The 22,338-nt window shown below is 44.3% G+C and overlaps 1 protein-coding gene across 2 annotated transcripts in view; it reads right to left on the reverse strand.

The window, feature by feature from the left end:
* LOC147106027 (A disintegrin and metalloproteinase with thrombospondin motifs 20-like) overlaps positions 1–22,338 on the reverse strand; it is a 288,734-nt gene that overhangs the window by 196,304 nt on the left and 70,092 nt on the right. For both annotated transcript variants that reach the window (XM_086008707.1, XM_086008708.1), the window contains exons 14-17: positions 20,106–20,270; positions 17,402–17,695; positions 15,332–15,493; positions 13,900–14,076 (exon numbers count right to left, since the gene is read on the reverse strand). In XM_086008707.1, coding sequence (XP_085864833.1) covers positions 13,900–14,076; positions 15,332–15,493; positions 17,402–17,695; positions 20,106–20,270 — 798 coding nt within the window. The remainder of the gene's footprint in view (positions 1–13,899; positions 14,077–15,331; positions 15,494–17,401; positions 17,696–20,105; positions 20,271–22,338) is intronic.

A 22,338-nucleotide genomic window follows, 5' to 3' on the forward strand; every position in this document is an offset into this window, starting at 1 on the left:
AACATTTTACCTTCACTGACTTTGAAGTTAGCGATGCTCCCGCTGTAGGCAGGCGGGAGCCTAATTTAAAAGTAAAAGTCGTGGCCCAATGGTAACATCAATGCCATGATGGCATTTTAACGGTCATTCGGGGTGCCCGCACAAGGTCAACCCAGACAGCCAAACCATGGCGGGAGTCGCCGAGTGGCGACAAGAGACCAAGGTATGTCTTACAAAATGTACTTTTGTGTGGAATCCTTGTGGGCCAGGAGGAGCAGGATTGCTACTCCACCCCCCACAATCCCCGCAAGGAGCCGTTGGGCTTCCCTAGCCCCGCCCTTGTCTCTCGCTATCGGCACCAGCATCGGCTGTCAAAGCCCCTTGCCCAGCACTAACCATGCAGAGGATCATTCCCTTGGGTCCCCGCCGCTCTGGGGCTCCCGACCCGAGTCTTGCTCCTGCTTGCTCTCCCTGACGTTAGTCCCTCCAGCATCAGGTGGGAGACTGTCCTGGATCATTCAAATGAGGCACAGGAGTTCAAATGGCCCGGGCCTCACGCTGCCCTCCCCATGGGGACGCTGGGGGGTGGGGGGGGGTGGCGGAGAGGGAGGGTGGTTTCCCTCCCCTCCTGCATCCCCGCCTGGCTCCAGTTAAAATCAACCCTATAGCTCGGTGGGAAAGACTGACAGTAGCTGTGAGGGAGGGGGAAGGGTTGTTTCCACAGAGATTTACAGCTTCTTTAATATTCTGCTGTCAGTAATTCTCTCTTATATATAAAAAAACAAGACAACCATCTTAAACGATCAGAAGGCAAACAAATGTTTCAGTCTATGTTGCCGTCATGGTTCAGAGCAATTTTTCTTAGTAGATGTTCTGAGAAGACGGATATTGTGTCAGCATTCATCTTATTTAAAAAGCATTACATTTCAAATTCCCAGCCGTATTCAGAACGTTTCATGGTGCATTGGCCTCTCTCCAATTACAGCAAAAAAAACTTTTAATTGATAACACACCAAAATAGATGACCTAATCGAAGATAACATGATAAATGCCATGTCTTCCTGAATATGACCAGGTCAGTCAAGATTTTCCACTTGACCCTTTTGACCCAGCTGTAAATGAAGCAAAAGTTTCATTGGGAGCATGTCTTTTCCAGACTTCATGAGTCAATTCCTAATAACAGAAATTGTTTGCACGCACACACATAATATTTTCATGTGCTTCACACTGTTCTGCAGTTTTAACATTTGGACCTAGAAAAATTGCATCGTGCCTGAATCGGAGTGTGATACCGGTGCTGCACGGGCCTCATTAGGCCGGTCCATGGCAAATTGGTCCGCCGACCTCATTTGCTTATTACCTGCTGCGGGCACCAGTCACAGCTCCAGAGGCAGCTCGCCGGTAATGGAGGGGAGAGTGAATCCGATCGGCTCGGAAGCTGGCCGAGAGCCTCAGTTAAGTCTGAGAAGACAACTGTGAGGGGGGCAAGCAGGCGGCAAGGACACCCGCTCCAAGCCGGAAGGGTCCTATTTAAATATGCAGATCAGGCTCCAATGACGTCATTGGTGGGGGCCCAATCTGCTACCTTAAGTGGAGCTCTGAGCGGGGGAGCAGTGATGGTTTCCCTACCTGGCCAAACTTGCCAGGAGCTGGATTGTGGGCCAGAAGAGGTCCAAGCAGTATGTTTTAAAAACATTTCTTGGTTTCCTTGTGGGCCAGAAAGAATAGGAGTGCTCTTCTGGGCACACAAGGAAACCATGTGCCTCCCCTGCCGCAAGGTTCCCTCGATCGCGATCGGCCCACGATCCCCTCTCACCGCTTACCCGACTGCCGGGGACCATTCCAACAGGTCACCTGTGGCGATCTCCTGCCGCCTCAATTCCCGCTCCTGCCACCTGAATGCCCCATCTCGCCCGCCCACCTGCCGGCCAGGTCGTGATTCCTGCCGGGCTTGGAGTGGGAGTCGGGGTGTGGAGACCCAGGAGTTAAAATCTCTCTGTGCCTCACCATACGAGTTTGTTGCTCGCCCAGGCCCTTCGCACAGAACGATCCCACCCTACCATAAAAACAGGGCCTGAATCTCAACACAAACCCAACAAAGCATGTTTGTGATAGCATGTCTGTTTAAAAATAGCAATCTTTTAATGCCACACAAAAGTGACTCCACTGGAGTCACGCAGAACTGCTGTGTTTACATTGCTGCAAATTTTGGAGCATTTTAAATGTAAATGATATAGTTGGCAAGTGGGGATATTCAGGCAGCAACTTCAAGTCTTTACAACAATGACCCTTGATCATTAGAAGTGTGAGACAAGATCAAAGATTCTGAGTGGTATTAGAACAAAGCAAGATACTAACAAAATCTGCTCAAGGGTCAGGAATCCGACCGAAAATCTTTTCTCTCAGCATTATCTTCAGTTAATCTGATCATGATACATTTTGGTTGGGCACCTTGAAAGCAGTATTTAATGAAAATATGTTTGTTCCAGTCAAAGATTAGTAGTTCTTGTTTATTGGAAGCAGAATTGTAACCATCTTACTTTGAGCCACCTTTGCCCAGCATTCAATTAAGCATGGCCATGTTCAAAGAAATAAGCATTTTAAAAATTAAAAATCCAGCTTGTGCATATTACAACATGCCCATAACATCTGGTTGGAGCTAACAGATAAAGGAGGAATTTCTAGTGTAAAAACCTGCTCAATTATCTATATATATAAAGCGGCTCTTCTGTCTGTCCCGATGTCTGTCTGTCCATTCTCTATACGTTTGAAAGTTATAGAGCGTACCGACGCGCGCGTCGCCTCAAAAGAAAGCTTGCGATTCCGGACCGTTCATAGGCGTATTTACGTTTCGGCCGGACAAAAATCCCGCCCGCGGTATCCCAAAAACGTTCAGCGTTCCGCTCATTAGCATCTCATTAGCGACCGTGTGACGTCGAGGTCCACCAATCGGACGGCGGGTTCCTTCCTACAGTTGAGTGTCGAGTGACTCGACGATTAACCAATCCTACGCTTCGGTGACCTGACTGGTCGACCAATGTGACCTGACTGGTCGCCCGCGTGTGTGGGCGGGCCTTATCCTTCTGAACCGAGGTGAGTGGCCGCCCTCTTGATTTTTCACAATTTTTTCCCCCACACTTTCTGTGTGTTAGGGAACTAAGGTAAATATTTTAATGATGTGTTAGGGAATTAAATAGCAATTTAATAGGGGGAGGGGGAGAGCCTCGGGAAATCGCGGGGGGGGGGGGGGGGGGGGAGAGCCTCGGGAAATCGCGGGGGGGGAGCCTCGGGAACTCGCGGGGGGGGGGGGGTGGGGAGAGCCTCGGGAAATCACGGGGGGGGCGAGCCTCGGGAAATCGCGGGGGGGGCGAACCTCGGGAAATCGCGGGGGGCTCGCGCCGCCCGCACTGACCGCGCATGCGCCGCCCGCCCGCCCACAGCGGCCGTCCATCAGCCGCGCGATACATGGGGGACCTCAGCTCCGGACCTCAGGCGCTAGGCAGGGGGAGGGGCCGGAGAGAGGGACAGAGGGGAGTGGGGGAGCGGGGGAGGGGAGGGAGGGAGACAGGGGAGGGGAGGGAGGGAGACAGGGGAGGGGAGGGAGGGAGGGAGACAGGGGAGGGGAGGGGAGGGAGCGGAGAGGAGGGGAGGGAGGGATAGGACAGGGAGAGGACATGACAGGGAGAGGGGGGACACACAGGGGCAGGGAGACCAAGCGCCCCAAAATTGCCCTCGCAACGCGGGGCTCCCCAGTTAGTTTAAATATATAAGGGTTCCTTTAGGTCCTGGTGCTGAAGCAGCAGGATCAGCGTACTGCAAGCTTTTCACTCGCACAAATCCTAAATAGGCGAGCCAGCCGGATCCTCCGGGGTTGACCCTCGTTTTTTATTCAAGGCCGCTCCCGGGCTGGATTGGGCCTGACACTAGGAGTTGGGTTGGCCAGGGGAAAGGGGGCATGGGGAGGGGAGGGGGAAAGATCCAGTGCATCAAAAGGCTTATGAGACTGCAGGCATTTAAAAGAAACACATTCTTTTTCAGCCATTCTAAAGACTGGAAGAGCTTTTCAGCTGTTTCTCTGTCTCCTAAAAGCTGCATGGGGCAGAAGAGGTGGCTGCCAAAAACAGTGAATGTCAAAATAAATCTGGAAACAGGAAACAGGGTCAATCAGGAACGGGTGGAGCAGCACAGCATCTAAATTCCCTGTTTGGTAGCTGGTGATGTGAAGGTACCGCTGTATGAGGTGGGTGCCCTGTTATGCATTCCAGGGCACTCTCCCCAGCTGACAGCAGTTCAACATGCCTGGCACTCACAGGACCGGTAAACAGATGCGGAAGATGATGACACACCTTAAGGAACCTGCCAAAACAACGGCAGGCAACGTTTCTACCTACCAGATAAAAGAACCAAGTAGGCATGCCACAAAGTGTTGCTTATCAACCTGTTCTACATTTACTGCTGGCTCGTACTAAGCTCTCACCACAACCCGACAGCCCTTATATTGCTACCAAACTCCAACAGGGGACACACGTTCAGGCTGCAACTTATTTTTGATAGATTTGGACATGATGGGCAGGATTTTCATTGGGCCGTGGAGTCGGGATTGGAGGCGTGGGGGTTTCAAAGGAGGCGGGTACCCGCCCCGCACTGGGACCCGCCTACTCGAGGCGGGAAGGGATTAGTGCCAATTAACTGTCTGTTAACAGGTAGTTAACAGGCAGTTTTTAGCCCAATCCCTATTTTTAAGGTTGAAATGTGGGATTCCTGACGGCTCCAAACCACGCCAAGTTAGAGGAGGCGGGCTGTCGGGTTGAAGGACTTGGAGAGGTCGAAATGTCGGTGTTCAGGTGGGTGATGGGTGCATGAGTGCAGAGGTAAGTGTGTTTGGTGTGTCTAAAGTGATTAAATAAGTTTTACATACCTTTTCTTACCTTTTCAGCCTTCCTTCCTTTAGGTCTCGGGAGTCCCTCATCTCACCGGCACAGAAAGCAGAATGGCCGCCAGCAGTCAAAAGTGACGGCCTGCAGCTTTCTGTGCAGGAGAGATTTCTAACTGAGTCTGTGGAGAAAGACTCATGTTAGAAGTAAGACTGTCAGTGTTTGACAGCTTCAAACAGCTGTGAAACACTGGTATTTCATCTGTCAAAACCTCTTGACAGATGAAATTTCAATGTGTGACGTCACCTGTTGCTGGGGTGGCCCTTATTTGGCCTGCTAACAAGGTCAATCACGTTAAAATCGCGTGGATTGGCCGCATCTCAATGGAGGCGGGACTACAACCCCGAAAGTTGTAGTCCCGCCTCCTACCCGACTCCTGAGTTAAAATCCTGCCCATATCTTCAAAGGGTTTCATGTGTGCTTACTTCACTTACAGATATATTGGAAGGGCTGCAGGTTGCCCATCCTATGTAAGTGACCACCCATCATGTCATTATATAGTGCTCCTGCAACTTACAACCTATCAAGACTACTTCACTGCTTATATGACAAGACGGCATATAATACAAAGGAACAGAATTGGATTGACGGAGAGGTCACAAGTTACAAGCCTTTGAGTCCACTGGAGGAAGCTACCCATTCTGGAATACAAGAGTGTGGAGGGAGTGGGGGTGGGTAAAGCTCAAGGTAAGACCACCCTGCTCTTATGCTTTATCTCCTTTGTCACTCACTTCCACACAAACATCATGCATAATATCGAGCACCGCAAGTGCTGTTTTAAAGTGTGCCTTGTAGCTAACATTCTAACATTTGTGGGCCTGAAACAGCAGAGGCAGTGACTCAGAACAAAACAGTGCCTCGCAGTACTCAGTGTCTCTCTTACCACTTGCCAACACTAACACAGCTACACACATCCTGGAGAATCCGCTTACTAAGTTTCAGGAGGTTGGATTGGGAGAAGCTTGTTTTTTTTTGTGGTGGGTGGGTGCTGACTCTCTTCATTGCCTTCAAGAGCGAACTGGACCAGTTCTGGACTGGGGCAGACATCGCATCATGTAGAAGGGTAAGTGGCTTTACAGAGAACACGTGGTCCATGTGATCTCCTGGATTGCTTTGGATTGCCTGAGGGGTCGGAGAGGAATTTTCCAGAGTATTATTGCCCTTATTGGCCCTGGGTTTTTCTCTTTTTTTTTGCCTCTCCCAGGCAATTGCATGGCTGTGGGGTGATAGGAAGTGCCTAGTTAAGATGCTCCAGCCATCATGAGTGTGAGGCAGTCTTGATGGATCAGCTGGCCTTTTCCTGCCCGTCATTTTCGTATGTTCGTATAATCGCAGTGCACAGGCGAGGAAGTGGTGGTGGCTGAAGATCAAGAACCTGATGCCTGGATGGCCACGTGGCCGTCATCAATGACCCCATCTATTTTGGGAAATACAGCAGCCATTGTCCTGGTGATATTCGATGGGAAATGAGATGAAATTATTGGCAATGCTGACCAACGTATCAATCACCTGTTTGATACGTGTGGACAGCATACTGACCGATATGCAAATGATCCAATAGATGAGACAAAGGTGGAAAAATTAGGGGTAATGGCCATCTTGATGGCACCCTATGGTACAAACTGGCTGTAGGTCTCCATGCAACAGATGGCACTGATCTGCAACTGGTTCCCTGCTGTCCTGGAGTGTGTGGAGACAACTGACATTGGTCACTGCGTTGCTTGACCTTTGTGCAAGAAGCATAATGAAGGAGGACCTGCTGAATCCAGAGCGGGAAACCCTTGCAGAGGTGCAGCCCAAAATCAAAGGGATTTGGCCCTTTAAAGGTAAATGGCTGCATATAGGGGATGGAGGAAGAACTGACAGGCAAAAGAACAGACAACGTAATGTGGAGACAACAAATTAAGTTTTTGGGCAAATGGCACAGTGGTACTGTCCTTGACCCCCTGTTTGACAACAGATAGAGTGAGAAATCTGCTGTATTGGGCAGGTCAGTTGAGGCTGGCCTGGTTTGGCACTCCAGGTGGCAGTCTGACTGAATACTGGACATGGTACTGTGCCCAGTGTTCAGTCAGACTGCCATCTACTCTAAGGGATCTGACAAGGTCAGACTAACAAACAGTACCACGTACTGAGTAGATGCTGCATTCCACTAAGTGCATATATCAATCTGTTGCACATTTACTATTGCCCCATACCAAGTCTTCACACAACCTTACACTTCTTTAACTGCATCTCATACATAGCCATATTCCAGCAGCGCACACCATCAAGGTGCAAAGTTCAATAAAAGCCTTGCCATACTCGCATCTTTCCAGGGCTTTAGGTTGGATCGAAGTCAGCCATACTGAACATCAGTTAACTTTTTAACTGATACAGTATTTGCCAGAAATGAGCCATAAGGTTAACAACTGAGGGCAGTGGTGATCATGCCAACCACTGGTGGTGCAATCTCTATGTTGCAAGTTTGCTGCAGTTGCCTTTGCTGCATATAGCAAAGCTTTGTCTAGCCGACCTAAGCAAACTGAAACACTTGTCCTGGTTCAATGACAAATTAAAGTGCCAAGAATGGCAGAATAGTGCCTGCTGATCTCGCTGGCATTCCTTCCTCCATCTTGTGCTACCTCAAGCATGAAATATGGTATTTGAGACACTTTAAAAATAAACGTACCTTAAGGAGTGAAAAAATGGCCAGCCATTTTTTCACACAAAATAATATTAATAATAATTTCATAAATTTAACAAAAATGTTTAACAGAAACACAGTGCTGATGTATTTTCAACATTATAAAAAAAATCCTTCTGATGGGCTATTTATTTTACACCTTCTCTTGGCCTCATTCCAGATGGGTGTACAAAGAAAAAACAGCAAACCCAGCACAAATACCATTAAATTGTGCTAGATGTGGTTTTAAATACCGTTGCGTTAAATCTGGGACCTTAATGAGGCTTGCACAGGAAATGGATACAGGCACTTTAACTCTCTAAAAAAAAAAGAGGATTGCTGAATTGCTGGCCAGAAAGAAATTGGTGCAAGGCTTACTCTCCCAGTTCAGTCTCCCCTCTGTTTTCTGCTTTCCCAGTGTACAGTACAGTACAGTAGAATCGACCCCAATATCTGGTCTTGGGAGAGAAAAATAGAAAACATTTCCTAACACGTTAAAAAGTTCTCGGATATATCTTATTCTTCTACAGTAACTGCTTTCGGCAAAATTATATTATGAAGCCTAAAATTCCTCGGCCTAGAAATTGGGTTGGGGCGCCAAAGTGGCGCAAAAGTCGCCTGAGCGCAGGATTTAGCGCAGCGATCGGAGTAATTCCGATCGCCAGAAATTCAGTTTCAGTGCCGCTCGAGGGAGACGGGGCGAGGCTCGAGGCGCTCCATGTCCCTCTTAAGGCGCTGAAACTGATTATCGCAACGCAACGTGCCGCAGCGCCACACGCTGCGGCACGGCATGCTGCGGTACTGCAGGCCTTCCTCCCACTGTTAAGGGGGAGGTGCCTGCAACAGCGCAATCCCCGATCGCGAGTGCCGGCAAATGAGCCCGGCACCAAGGAGAAGTGCCGGGCTCTCGGGAAACAGCCGGCAATGCCGCGAGGGGGGGGGTTAGGAGGCCGGGGACGGAGATGCTGGCAGGCGGCCGCCGAAAAAGCGGCCGCCCCACACCTCCACCTTAACTTGCGCCGCTGCCGGCACAATAAGGCCCCGTGAACTGGGCGCGGGTAGCGAGCGGCGCAACTGCGGCGTTCGCTACCAAATATTGCGAACTGGGCACACCGATGACGTCATCGGTGGCGGCGCAGCGCAAAAGCCTAACGCCACCATTAGCGCCCCTTCTGAATATCGCAGGAGACGCAGCCAGTGGCGCTACAGCCACTGACTGCCTCTTTAGGCGCTAACAGGTGGCGCTACTCACCCAATTTCTCCCCCCTCATCTTTGTAAATCAGTATAAGATTTTCATTGATAGCTTTAATAAGACCAACATAGAGTAAAGAGTGTAGAAACCTACTTTACAGGCCTTATTTATCTTCTATCCCTTCAAAGATATCTATCCTCATAACAAGCCAGCTGCAATCTTGTACTTTCATTCAAGTGGATTCCTATATCTGGAATCACATCAGTTACAAGTCACGCAACACTGAACCTTGATAAAGTTATTAAAGCTCTTGTTTCACAATATAAAACAGCGGTTAATAAACCATGTGTACCACAGGTAAAAGTTGCAGCCATGGTTTATTTATAGAGATTTATTACTGGTTTCCTGGTGCCACTATAAAGTGTGCTGTACATTGGATAAACCTACTTATAGTTTATTGACTGTTAAATCATCTCATAACAATGGGAATGGATAACCCATGAGCCCAATGGTTGTGGTACACGGTCAAGTTTCATTCTGTGTTATATTTTTCAGTTAGTTGGAGCTGATCAACATATCTCCTCTGTTCACTCGATACCATTACCAAATACTGGATTTCAGTGGTAAACCTATGAAGTATATCAGGATGCAAACCTCATTTTATTTATGATATCCAATGACTAGACATAACATTGAAACAATTATTTTCCTGATTGACTGTCCTCGGGGCTCGATTGTATAATAATTACTTCTTTCAGAAGAGACATTCTTCTACTTGCTGATCCCAGATACGGATCACAATTGCTAAATGAAGAATCAAGAATCTTTAACACTGGAGTGCGAATGGGGTCCCCCTAAAAAAGTCTCAGTGCGTACCAAGATGACATGGATTTCAGACCAAATGGAAACAGGAGTATTATATGACCAACCTACAAAGAGACCAAGTCAAAAATCTACAAATGATGTTCAGGATCACTGGATACACTGGATTTAATACAGTTTGTATGGGTTAATGTTGGAAGGAAGCTGTTTTAATACCCCAGAGAAGACAGTGGGCAGATTATTTGCAGTAAGGCCTTAGACCAATGCTACCCCTTAGCTAGTCCCAAGGACATGAGTGGGAGTAGCTTACCCGGCTGTCCTCTGGAGAAGCAACGTGGTTTGGTATGGGGAACTGAGTATAAACCTGCATCATGCCACTTCATGGACTAGTACAATGGTTCACAAAGACACTCTTGACATTCTGGCACATGGAACAATTCAGAGACACCAGCTGACTTTCACTGTACATGCCGTCAGATATTGATGGGATCTACTTAATGGCAACGGTCTCAAAAATTAGAATCGTTCATTTCTATCAGTGAGCCCTAATTAGCAAGTCACAGTTATCCTATTCTGCATTACATTTTTTTTTACACAAAATTCAATGTACTTTAAATAACATTTCATAAAGTGGGAGCTTTTACCCAGGATGCTGTAATCAGAGACCAATAAAAGTAAAATTGCAATCAGTTTTTGAATTGAAGCATGGGCCAAACCGTTGAGCAATAAGCAGTCCACAGTCTAGTCAGAACAGTTTCAACAAACCACGTATAGAAGATTTAAAATGTTTACACCATAATAAAAACACCAGATAGATTCTACAATATTGTACTCTTTAATATTTTACAATTTGAAAATAAGTTTGTGAACAAAGTAATTATTTTCCATCATTTAAAATAAATATTATCACTGAAAAAATGCAAAAATAAATACACTTTAAACAAAGGATTTTAAGTGTCTTCAGCGCTGATGATGCAGCATTCACTGCAACTCATTCATTTTAGCCTATTGGTTATTTCGGATGGGCAAAGGTGGGCTTATCCATGGAGGTCTTGCTCAGAACACGTAAGGCAAATCATGCATCACAATTCACAAGCAACAGAAAATGAAAAGTATATTAAATAGCAGCACAGGCCAACAAAAAAAAACATCTGTATAGTGAACACAAGAATGTTAGCAAACAAAAAACAGGAAGGTCACAATGTTTGACTAGAGAGACACAGAGCAAATTGACACAAAAAACAAATCAAAATGCAAATCACACTTGTTGAATCAACAAATAGGTATTATTTGCAAATCACTATTGACAGGGAAAATGGCTTTGGCTGGTCACTCGAACATGATACCTGGTGGACAGTGTGCCTTTTCAAGTTGCTTTTACATCGGCAGAACAGAATAAAACTTAAAGAAACTTTGTGGAAAAGCATTTTGCAATCTTTTTGGTTCGGGGCCAGAGAGAGCGAGGAGAGCTTCGCATCATTTTCATCAAAAACAAGAGGTACAATGATGCAACCTACATCATCATGTGTGGGAGTAAACCATTAAGAAGGCCGGTCAAAATTCTTTTCATGAAAATGATGCCTTTTTCATTAAAAATAACAGCTTCATCACTTTGCAGTACTTTGAGCAGATTTTTGGTTCTTCTCTCGATGATTGAGAGAAAAAGTAGCTCTTTGAGTTACCCAACCAATTCCTACTTGAAGAAGTAGGATATAGTTGGGTTCTGTGTTCAGTGTCGTTCTGACGAAGGGTCATCGACCTGAAACGTTAACTCTGTTTCTCTCTCCACAGGTGCTGCCTGACCTGCTGAGTATTTCCAGCATTTTCTATTTTTATTTTACATCCTTGAGTTCAAATAACTAAAGATCGGCATATAAAAGCAATTGCCTGCTCCTCACATACAACTACTGCCAGATTTTACTAATATTTCTCAAACTCCTAAAGATCTCCACTGTTTCCGCCCAATACGATGCTTCTTCCTTCATTCAGGAGCAATAAAATCCTATGCCCATGAGTTCCCCATGTCCTTCGTCAATGCTGGCCTATGATTGGATAATAAGAGGTCGGTTTCTGCACAGCAGCACCTCTTGCCCTTCCCAGTTAAGACGGATCACTCAATTTGCATAAAGGGCTCTAACGGTCTGGTCAAGAGGAAATAAAACTCATTCCTGAGGAGAGCAATGTTCATACCCTATGATCAAAGTCTAAGCACACTACAATATCTACTGGTTACTCTGATAAGGGATGGTGATTGTGAGGAAAGATGGCTAAATCAGAGAAATATGTCCATAAAAGCACATATCTTGTGCTGATGCTTACCTATGCCCAGGGTGAGGGTTGGAGAAACTATGGATTACAAATGAACATAAAACCGATGTACTAAAAGGATGCAGGGAAAGGGGTTAGATAGTCATATTCAGGGTAAAGAATGGTCAGGAAATTAAAAAAAAAAATAGAATGGGATTGGGAAGGAACCAATTCAAAACTTAAATGAAAATATTGACCTTTGATTTAAAAATGTATTTCACTTCCTTACAGAATCAAAGTCTGATATAAATACAGCAAAGCTGAAGCATTTTTTAATGCATTTTATTTGAATATATTTAAAGGGGTAACGGCACACTGGACACCAAGGTTAAACGTCGAGTTGCCAGTGAGAGAATTGTAAAGCTTGCCACACCCACAGCTCAAACTGACTTTACCAATGTGACCAATAGAAACAAACCAAATAATTGTGGCTACAACATTTACAACTGCTTGCCCGGCTTCTGTATCAATAAATATACGATATTTGTCATATAACTATATACCTTAAAAGGTAAAACAGGAAAGGAAAGGTGTGGCAATCCTGCGATTAGTTTAAGGAAGCGAGCAGTTGCTCGTGATGCTGCAGGAACTCGAAGCACTACAGTGCCGAGCGTCGACAGGAAGCACAAAGACACGGTTAAGATTGTTCACAATGCCGGCAACAAATGAAGCATCAAAAGCTGCATCATCACAAATGAATGGAGGTATTTTGCCATTTGTTCTATTGAAACTGGAGCAGCATGTTGAGAGGTAATAATCTGTTAATGGCTGCAAACCAGTGACCGCAATCAAACTCGCAGTCACCAAGCCATTTTCAATGAAGTAAAAAAAGAATAGTCCCTGTAGTGCTGATCTGATTCTCTTCAATTCAATGTATCATGAAGCAGCCTGCCCTCAATAGTCAGGATACAACTTTGTAACTATGGCGTTTTACAGTTTTCTGTGTGTAGTTTTATGGCCTACTGCCTTTAATGTAATCACAATATCGTATCTCTGCCTCTGACGCTAATGCAGCATCCACCAACTGTGACTGGAAGTTATCAGCAAGGAACAGGTCCACAGAATGGAATCCAGCTCCTGGGTGAGAGCTTCCAGCTTAAGAGTGTTCGTCAATAATGAGATAAATACTCATATTCCATATGAATTATTTTACATATATAAGGTAATACAGCTAAGTTACTTTAATAATATTCAGCCATCCACATACAATCTGTGTTTGTAATACATTGCATTAGATTATGAAATGAGAAGCGGGTTTATTACAGCAAATCCCACATCAGTTCCATTGTGCAAGTTTTGTTCTTGTTGCTTTTTGCAGACAGACCCTAAAGTCTGCCTGTGGATATTAAAAGCACCCGTCAGAAAAATAGCATTAAAAAAATGTGCATAACTAAAAGAGTTTCCTCACTGCATTCATGATTAAAACAAACGTTAAAGATACAGACTGTACAAAATTACACTTTCTATTATACAAATTATCTGGTTTTCATTTGATGCCGTTTTGATCCATTGCTATTTAAAAAAAACTCCCTATACACAAATTTACAAATTATTCACATTGATTACAGGGTAACCATTAACCAAGTGAAACCAATGGAAAACAAGTTATACATTGCCATTATTTTTTCCAGTATAAAAATGCTTCCACTCTACATCTAAAACCAGCCCGCTATTTAGTTCTATAATTAGGCATATGTGGCTATTAAAGCCAAATTCTTCAAAGGCTGTTAGTAAACAGGACTTTAACAATGCCTTTTATATATCAAAAAGCACCATCTTAGCTCTTGACCTGAAAATGGGACAGCTACGTGGAATGCATCCCTGGCAACAGTTTGCCTTCTAACCTCTCCCCATCTTCGCATAAAAAAATTAAGTGTGTGGTTATTGCTTATGTTACATTCAAGAACAAAAATAATTACATCTCCCTGCAATTAAACACGAATGTATTATGACTCGAGTAGGTACACTAGAGAAAAAGAGAAAGAGAATACTATCGTACCGAATTCCATGGTCCTCGATGCCATGAAACACCGCCAGGACAAGGATGCATGTTGCACTGTTCCCTATCTGGAGGCTTTTCCAAGATGTCACAGTTTTGGTCACTCAGTCGTTGGCCTTGTGGCAGTTGGCAGATGACCAGTCTTGTTCTTGTTCCACCATCACATGGTTGTGTACACTGCACAATAATCAGAAACCATAATGAGAACGGGGATAACAATAGGTTAACTGGGCACTGCACCTAAATGGGATTTGATCTCATGTACAACGCCTCTCAACAGGCTAAATCCACCACTCCTGCCCTTTAATACACTTCAATTAGCTAATAGCCATAAACCAAAGACTTTACTGGTTCACTGCTGGCTTTCTGATTATAGAATTTTATTTGAAGTGACCAGCTTTATCTATTTTCTTGCTTGTAAACAAAATATTACAATTATCAAATAGTCTTTAAGAGCACAATGCAAGAAGATTACTATCAGATTTCATAATTGTTTCACGCACACCACGAGTCACCCACAACAGCGACAACTGGCATTTATATAGCGCTTTTAACGTAGTAAAACGTCCCACCGCACTTCACAGGAGAGTTATAAAACAAAATTTGACACTGAGCCACATAAGGAGATATTAGGACAGATGAGCAAAAGCTTGGTCAAAGAGGTAGGTTTTAAGGAGTGTCTTAAAGGAGGAAAGCGAGGCGGAGAGGTTTAGGGAGGGAACTCAAAAGCTTGGGGCCTAGGCAGCTGAAGGCTCTTTCACGATTGTGAAGTCCAGCAGCTTTAAAACTTTAAACACCAGAGAAAATCATGACCAAGACAAATTAGTGCCTGGATATCTCTCTTTATAACACAGATGGTGTTGTGCAGAATCCACTAAAGAGACGTGGAATACAGCTCTCCCATGTCATCAACAGAACAGGAAGTAGATGATGTCACTGAAAGGGAAATCTTTTAATTAACATGTCTCCTGGTTGTTTACAAGGAGCTGTTTGAAAGCATAAAGGAGAAGTAAATGTTAATAACACATCAAGATTAGTTTAGAGATTCTGTGGGAACACTTGGTGAATTTCTAAATGCAGAGGTGAATGGGTTCCAGTACTGGACAGCCAAACATTGCAAGAAGTTGGCAGGAGTCGAACCTATGTGGAGAGCGCCCAATCGATTTCTAGTCCATCGCCTTAACCACTCAGCCATGACTGCACAAGTACAAGGGCAACTGAGGGAGACTACAGCATGTATGGATAACATTTATGATCATTAAATGGCAATTGAGATCAATCAAATTCCACTCTAAAAGCAACACTCGGAAAATGTAAACTCTAAATATCAAGTAATTCAATATGGAACTGAAATGATTTGGAGTACAATGAACACAATGTTTAATCATTAAATAATTTCTAGAAAAGGTCATTCATTTCTCAGAATACGTACCTCACCCCAGTTCCCATAATTCCAACGAGGACAGGCTCCAGCATCGCAGTGCCTGGTCTCTGCAGGCTTCGCCCTCTCATCACAGTAGTTGGCAGTACGTCCTTCCGCATCTTGGCAGACTACCACTCGACGCTGAAATCCACCTGTGCAAGTGCTCGAGCACTAAAACATTTTGTTTGTCAATAAGTAACCCCGGAAAACCATTTAAGTTTTAGGGTTTTAAATCAATGGCTGAGCTCGTCTGACAGCAGCAACAGAATCAGATGGATTCTTACTCCATGTGAACTTAAGATTCCTGACCTGCCTACTGAAGTTTTAGAAACAATTGGGATGTGATTTCTCATGTTTAGGCTGGTAGAGGGAATGCAAATCCACCGATCTGCATATCTTGGAAGTGTGGTGCACACTACCCATGATTTTCTATCCACGGGATATCACGGCAGTGCACCTCCGATTTCAGGATATGAGGATTGCCAGGTGAGGATTCCCACCATTAGTATGAACTCGGAAAATTACCCCTTTAATATAAACACACGTGGGGATATTTTCTCCTATTTGCTAATGTTGGCTTCAGTATAAAGTGGTCCTAGGAATTGGAGATGAATATGCTCTATAGTCTTTGCAACCTGTTTGGTCAACCAGTTAATGCATGGCAGATTGAAAAAGGGATGTAGCTGTGAATGAGATATTCAGGATAGGTCAAGAGATCTCAAACGGGTATTTCCCTGTCCAAAATCCCTCCAAATGGTTATTTTTGCTGTGTCTCTATTTCTAGGCAGAAGCCAGCTTCTATAGCTTTCTTTCAATGCTTTTAGAATCACTTGCTATTGTGAATGAAAAAGCAGCACCTGACAATTTCTGTGCTCACCCAGTTCTGGACATTACCTTATAATTGAAGGACTCATTATCATTCACTTCTTGCAGCGCTGTGTTTACATAGGAACAGGAGTAGGCCATTCAGCCCCTTGAGCCATTAAATTAGATCATGGCTGATCTGTATCTTAACCCCATTTACCCGCTCTGTTTCTGTAACCCTTAATACCCTTGCTTAACAAAAATCTATCATCCTCAATTTTGAAATTTTCAATTGGCCTAACCTAGTGCACTGTTGCATTCAGAGATAGATTTGCGGCCAGACATTGAACTCTTAATTTTAGTTGCACTGTCAGGGAAAGCAAATCCAGGAGCCAAGCTGCTAGTCCACACAGAGAAGCAGGAATAATAGGAGTCAGTAACATCGGTCCACCCTCACACAACTCCTAACAGCTGGCTAAAGAATGGTGCTGGTCATGGGCCGGGAACTTGTCCCCTCTCTTGACAAGGGAGTAGACATGGCAACGTCAGCCTAGATTATGTCCTCGAGTTCTCTGGAGTGGGGCTTGAACCCAGGAACTTCTGATTCAGAGGTGAGGGTGCTACCACTGAGCCAAGGCTGACACCTAATTATCAGTTGAAAGTTCTGGGCAGTGCTCACCTTCATTTCCGATTTGCACTGCCAGCAGTTGAGACTCCCCATCGGCAGTGCGGAATCGTAGAATTAACAGCCTTAGTGTCCTTTTTTGTAATTTTTGTTAAATTTTAAGTGGAATATAAGCAAGCCTAAAAATTACTCTTTGCCGTATTACTTCAAACACCTAATGCCTGTTGAAACAGCAGGCAAATGAATGTCATATGAATGCTAAACTCTTATATTACGAACAGTAGTTTCTAGGATAAAATCTCATTCTGACCGAGAGATTTTCCTTGTTACATATGTAAATACAAATTATGCAAAATGTGTAAGGGATCACAAAAGTCTCATTTAACTTGAAACCACACGAGAGACCAAATTCTTTAAGCCTACAACCTTATTCACAGCCTTGCTTGCAATGACTGGTTATTATATCCACCCCCCCCCCCCACAACCCTTGATTTTATTTTAGGTGATGGCTTAGTGCAGCCATTAATAATTTATGCACATAATTGTTGTTTACTTGAAAAAAAGATTTTAAATGTCCCTTCTTAGAAGAATACAAAACCGACAAATGACCCTATTCGACAAAAAGCCTCGAAGCTGCGCGCATCACTTACTGCCCCCCAAGGTCCTGTCCGCCACTGACTCCCCCCTGACGGGTTGTTCCACGTTGTCTGGCTGACCACATCCTGGGAGGGATAGTCCACGTGGGGCTGTGGATAGTCGTGTTGTGGGAAGTGCACGGGGTAGTCGTGCTGCTGATAGATCCCGGGGCATGGGGGCATACTGCATTCTTGCTCCTGCGCCGGCCTCTCCGCGGCATCGCAATCATTCTCGTCTGTGATTTGGTGGTGGTAGCTGGTGCAGACAACCTGACGGGTCACTCTCCCGGCACCACAGCTGACGGAGCACTGTACGCAAGAGAAACAAGCAAACAACCATCAATGTTAGTGCGATAGCGATGAAAGATTAGATGCCACAACAGCTTTGTGTGAAGGCCTTCCCATGTTATGATCTGGAATGCACTTCCTGAAACGGTGGTGGAGGCAGATTCAGTCGTACTTTTCATAGAATTACATAGAATATACAGCACAGAAACAGGACATTCGACCCAACTCGTCTGTGCTGGTGTTTATACTGCACACGCGTCTCCTCCCATTCCATCGACCTCACCTCAGCCTTTCAGCATATCTTTTCTCTCAGGTATTGGTCTAATTTCCTTGTGAAAGCATCTAAGCTATTTGCCTCAATCACTTCCTGTGGTAGCGAGTTCCACATTCTAACCACTCTCTGAGTAAAGAAATGTCTCCTTATTTCCCTATTGAATTTATTAGTAACTATCTTGTATTATGGCCCCTAGTTTTGGATTCTCCTACAAGTAGAAACATTCTCTCCACATCTACCCTGTCCAACCCATTCATAATTTTGAAGACCTCTTTCAGGTCTCCTCTAAGCCTTCTCTTTTCTAAAGAAAAAAGCTCCAACCTGTTCAATCTTTCCTGATAGCTGTAATCTCTCAGTTCTGGTACTATCCTTGGAAATCTTTTTTGCACTTTCGCCAGTGCTTCTATGTCCCTTTTATAGTATGCAGACCATAACTGTGCACAGGCCTGACCAGGGTCCTATACAAGTTTAACCTAACTTCACTGCTTTTGAATTCTATATCCCTAGAAATAAATTCCTGTGCTGTGTTAGCATTTTTAATTGCTCTGCTGACCAGCGATGCTGCTTTTAATGATTTGTTCACCGTATGCCAGGATTCCTTTGTTCTTCTACCCCATTCAGTTTCTTATTTTCTAAGGTGTAGGTGATGTTTCTGTTTTTCCTATCAAAGTGCACCACCTCACATTAATCTATGTCCCACATTTATCTATGTTGAAGTTCATTTGCCACTTAAGTGCCCAGTCTGCAAGTTTTCTATGTTGCATTCTTTTTAAGTGTCAGCTATACCCCCAGTTTGGTGGTATCTGTAAATTTTGATATTGAGTTACTTATTCCTAAGTTCAAATCATTAATGTAAATTTTGAATAACAGTGGCCCCAGCACTGATCCTGTGGAACACTGCTTTCTACCTTCCTGTCAATTTGCTATCCATTCAGCTATTTGTCCCCTGACTCCACATGCCCTCACCTTTGTCATGAGCCCACGGTGTGGTACCTTATCAAAGGCCTTTTTCAAAATCCAAGTATATAACATCTATTGCATTACCCTTGTCTACTCTTTCCATTACCTCTTCAAAGAATTCTATCAGGTTAGTTAAGCATGATTTAACCTTTTGGAATACGTGCTAACTATTTATTATGTTTTCTGTCTCTAGATGCTCTTCTATCACTTCTTATGGTATAGATTCCAGTATCTTTCCTATCACTGACGTTAAGCTGACTGGTCTATAGTTCCCAGGTTTTGTTCTATCTCCCTTTTTGAATATAGAAGGAAAAGGGAATTGGATATATACCTGAAAAGGAAAGATTTGCAGGGCTGTGGGGGGAGTGGGACGAATTGGACAGCTCTTTCAAAGACCTGACACTGGCATGATGGGCCGAATAGCTTCCTTCTGTGTTGATTCTATGCTAAGCCTTACAGAGATGGTCGCAGGTTTGATGCTCCATCTTTGCTAGGTTAGCCGAAATCTTTAGGGTGCTACAATCGGCCTCAGTGCCATTAAGCCAGGAAGGGTAAAGTTCACCCAGGACTTCTGCTTCTGGAAGCTGCCCAGAAATTGCTGCTGCTACATATGCCTGTTGGGTTTGGATGCAAACATGTTCGCTTGTGATGCCTTTCATGGTGAAATACCCTGCTGATTGATGCTCACTGCCTAGCCTTAGAAGTGAAGAATGGCCACTTGAGCAGGGTAGAAGAGACCTACAGGTCTCAACGAAACCAAACCCCAGCCAGAGTGATTCCAACATTTTCAGAAACAGGAAAGAAAAGAGGAAAAAAGTAGAAGGCAAAGAAAAAAAAGTTGGTGCAATAATTCATGTATATTCTTATGAATCATAACAGATTTTGTTAGATAGAATTTGCCAAGAAGGTGAGAAGCCAGCACCTAAAATCAACAGTTTTAACACTGACAATAGCCTGCCCACCCTCTTCATAATGTGTGGTGGAGTTTCCTCTATAGGCAGTGAAAAAAAGGGCAAAGTTGAGAAAAGGACAGTCATCAGGGGTGATTGTGTGCTCCCAGCCAAGAAGATGGCGTCAAAGATAGGTGATAACATTGTAGCCCCCATTCTCCGACCTGCACCCCGTGTGACCTGCCAATAATAAAATACCATGGCTTTCCATCAATGATGCTCTAATAGCAGAAGCTGGAGCACTTACAGATGACCACTCCCCAGCACGCCATTGCCCACAGGGACTGAAGCACGTCGACGTCTCGGGAGGGCGCGGCAAGTGGGCGCAGAACGATTCATCGGCAACGCCACCATGAGCATCTCTGCAGCTGACGTAGCGAGCACGCGTTCCTTTCCCGCAGGTAACAGAACACTGCAACAACAACGTGTTTCCAAGGGTCAAAAAACAAATGGTTCCAGCCTTAAAATTATATTTTATACTTTCAACTTCGGTAAAAGAAACAACATCAGGGAAATACAAAAAAAAAGCTCGACATCTTAAATTGGTACATTTAAACTGAGGCACAAAGCCTCATGGAAAGGGTTTCATAAACCTTTCAAGAACTCATAAATGTCACTTGCAATATACCTGCTTAATGTTTACATGAAGGGTAATATTCCTTTTTCAGGGACTTTTAGAGGGCTATGCTGAAATACAGAATTTAATAAAACTAAAAGAATCCTAATCACATATTTGAGTGACACTTCAATTTTACTGGACTATAGTCTATTTTTTGGAACATTGTTGAATTTACATCATAATGGCTCGATCTCTGCTGGTGATGAATAGGTGTGGTGAGAGACAGCGGAGTAAGTTATATTAATCGCCTGTTTGATACATCTCTGAATAGGAAGCTGCAGGAATTTCCAGGCTATTAAATGCCAACATCCCATTTAATAGCCTGGAAGGAGCTACAGGTATAAACGTGGAGGGCTGTCGAAACCTCGGCTGCCACTAGCAGTGCTTACCCTGTGCTGTAGGGTAGCTACAGATCTCCTTGCAGCAGATGGCACAGCTTGAGAAACGCCTATCTATTGAACTGGAGCCCGTGAAGGCAGTTCTCCTCTGTCGCAGACAGATAGCTATGCCTGGACTTGTAGATACGGTTAGTGGCATAAAGGTAGGTGCAGGTAGTCCACTTCTGATGCCATCGGATATCCTTGGTGTTCCTTCTTTGATCTTAATCCTTGTCAATCAAACTGGCGAAGAGGGGGAATGGCTAAAACCAATTCCCAAAGCCTTCAATGGAAAGGCAGCAAAAAGAAAAGTACTGCAAACGTCCCTTCACAGGTGAGAACAGGACCTGCCTGTAATTCCCATTTTAACTGCCTGAGATTAGCGATAGGTGGGAATGGGGCAGAAAAATAGGAATTTCCTGGCAGTCTCATTGTGCCCTTATTTGAATGCCATATACATAGAATCATAGAACATTACAGCGCAGCAGGAGGCCATTCAGCCCATCATGCCTGTGCTGGCTCTTTGAAAGAGCAGTCATGCTTAGTCCCACACCCCTGCTTTTTGTCCGTAACCCTGTAAGTTCCTCATCCTCAAATCTCTGTCCAACTCCCTTTTAAAATTATTTATGAAATCAGCTTCCATTGCCTTTTCAGGTCAAGCGTTCCAGATCCTGACAACACTCGGAGTGAAAAGAAATTCTCCTCCTCTTTCCTCTAGGTCTTTTGCCAATGATTTTAATCTATGACCTCTGGTTATTGACCCACTCACCCAAGTTTTTCTCTATCTACTTTATCAAAACCTCTCATCATCTTGAAAACCTCTATTAGGTCACCTCTTAACCTTCTCTGTTCCAAGGAGAACAGTCCTAACTTTTCCAATCTCTCCTCATAACTGAAGTCCCTCATCCCTGGTAACATCCTGATAAACCTCCTCTGTACCCTTTCTAAGGCCTTTACATCTTTCCTGAAGTGTGGTGCCCAGAATTGTCCACAGTGCTCCAGCTGAGGCCTAACCAGTGATTTATAAAGTTCTAGCATGATCGCTTTGCTTTTATATTCTATTCCTCTATTTATAAAACCAAGTAACCCAGATGCTTTTTTAACCACTCTATCAACTTGCCCTGCTACCTTTAAGGATTTGTTTATATAGACACCAAGGTCTCTCTGCTCATCTACACTTTTCAAAATCATGCCATTTGTTGTTCAATATTAGTCCTCCCAAAGTGTATCACCTCACACCTCCGCATTGAACTCCATCTGCCAAGCTTCTGCCCATTTCACCATCTTGTCTAAGCCATCCTAAAACCTATAACTATCCTCATCACTATCTACTACTTTGCCAAGTTTCGTATGTGATGTAACTCCTGCACAGTTCATATAAGAGAGCTCTTTGGCTGGTAATCAAATGGGAAATTCCACATGATGCGCAAATGAGTAGAGAACCGGTGAGTTTGCAAACTCGCTATTTTCTAGGCTCCTCTGTC

Source organism: Somniosus microcephalus, chromosome 16 (genome assembly GCF_052327205.1).
Source record: "Somniosus microcephalus isolate GS21.2 chromosome 16, FLI_Smic_1.0, whole genome shotgun sequence".
In the NCBI taxonomy this organism is placed as follows: domain Eukaryota; kingdom Metazoa; phylum Chordata; class Chondrichthyes; order Squaliformes; family Somniosidae; genus Somniosus; species Somniosus microcephalus.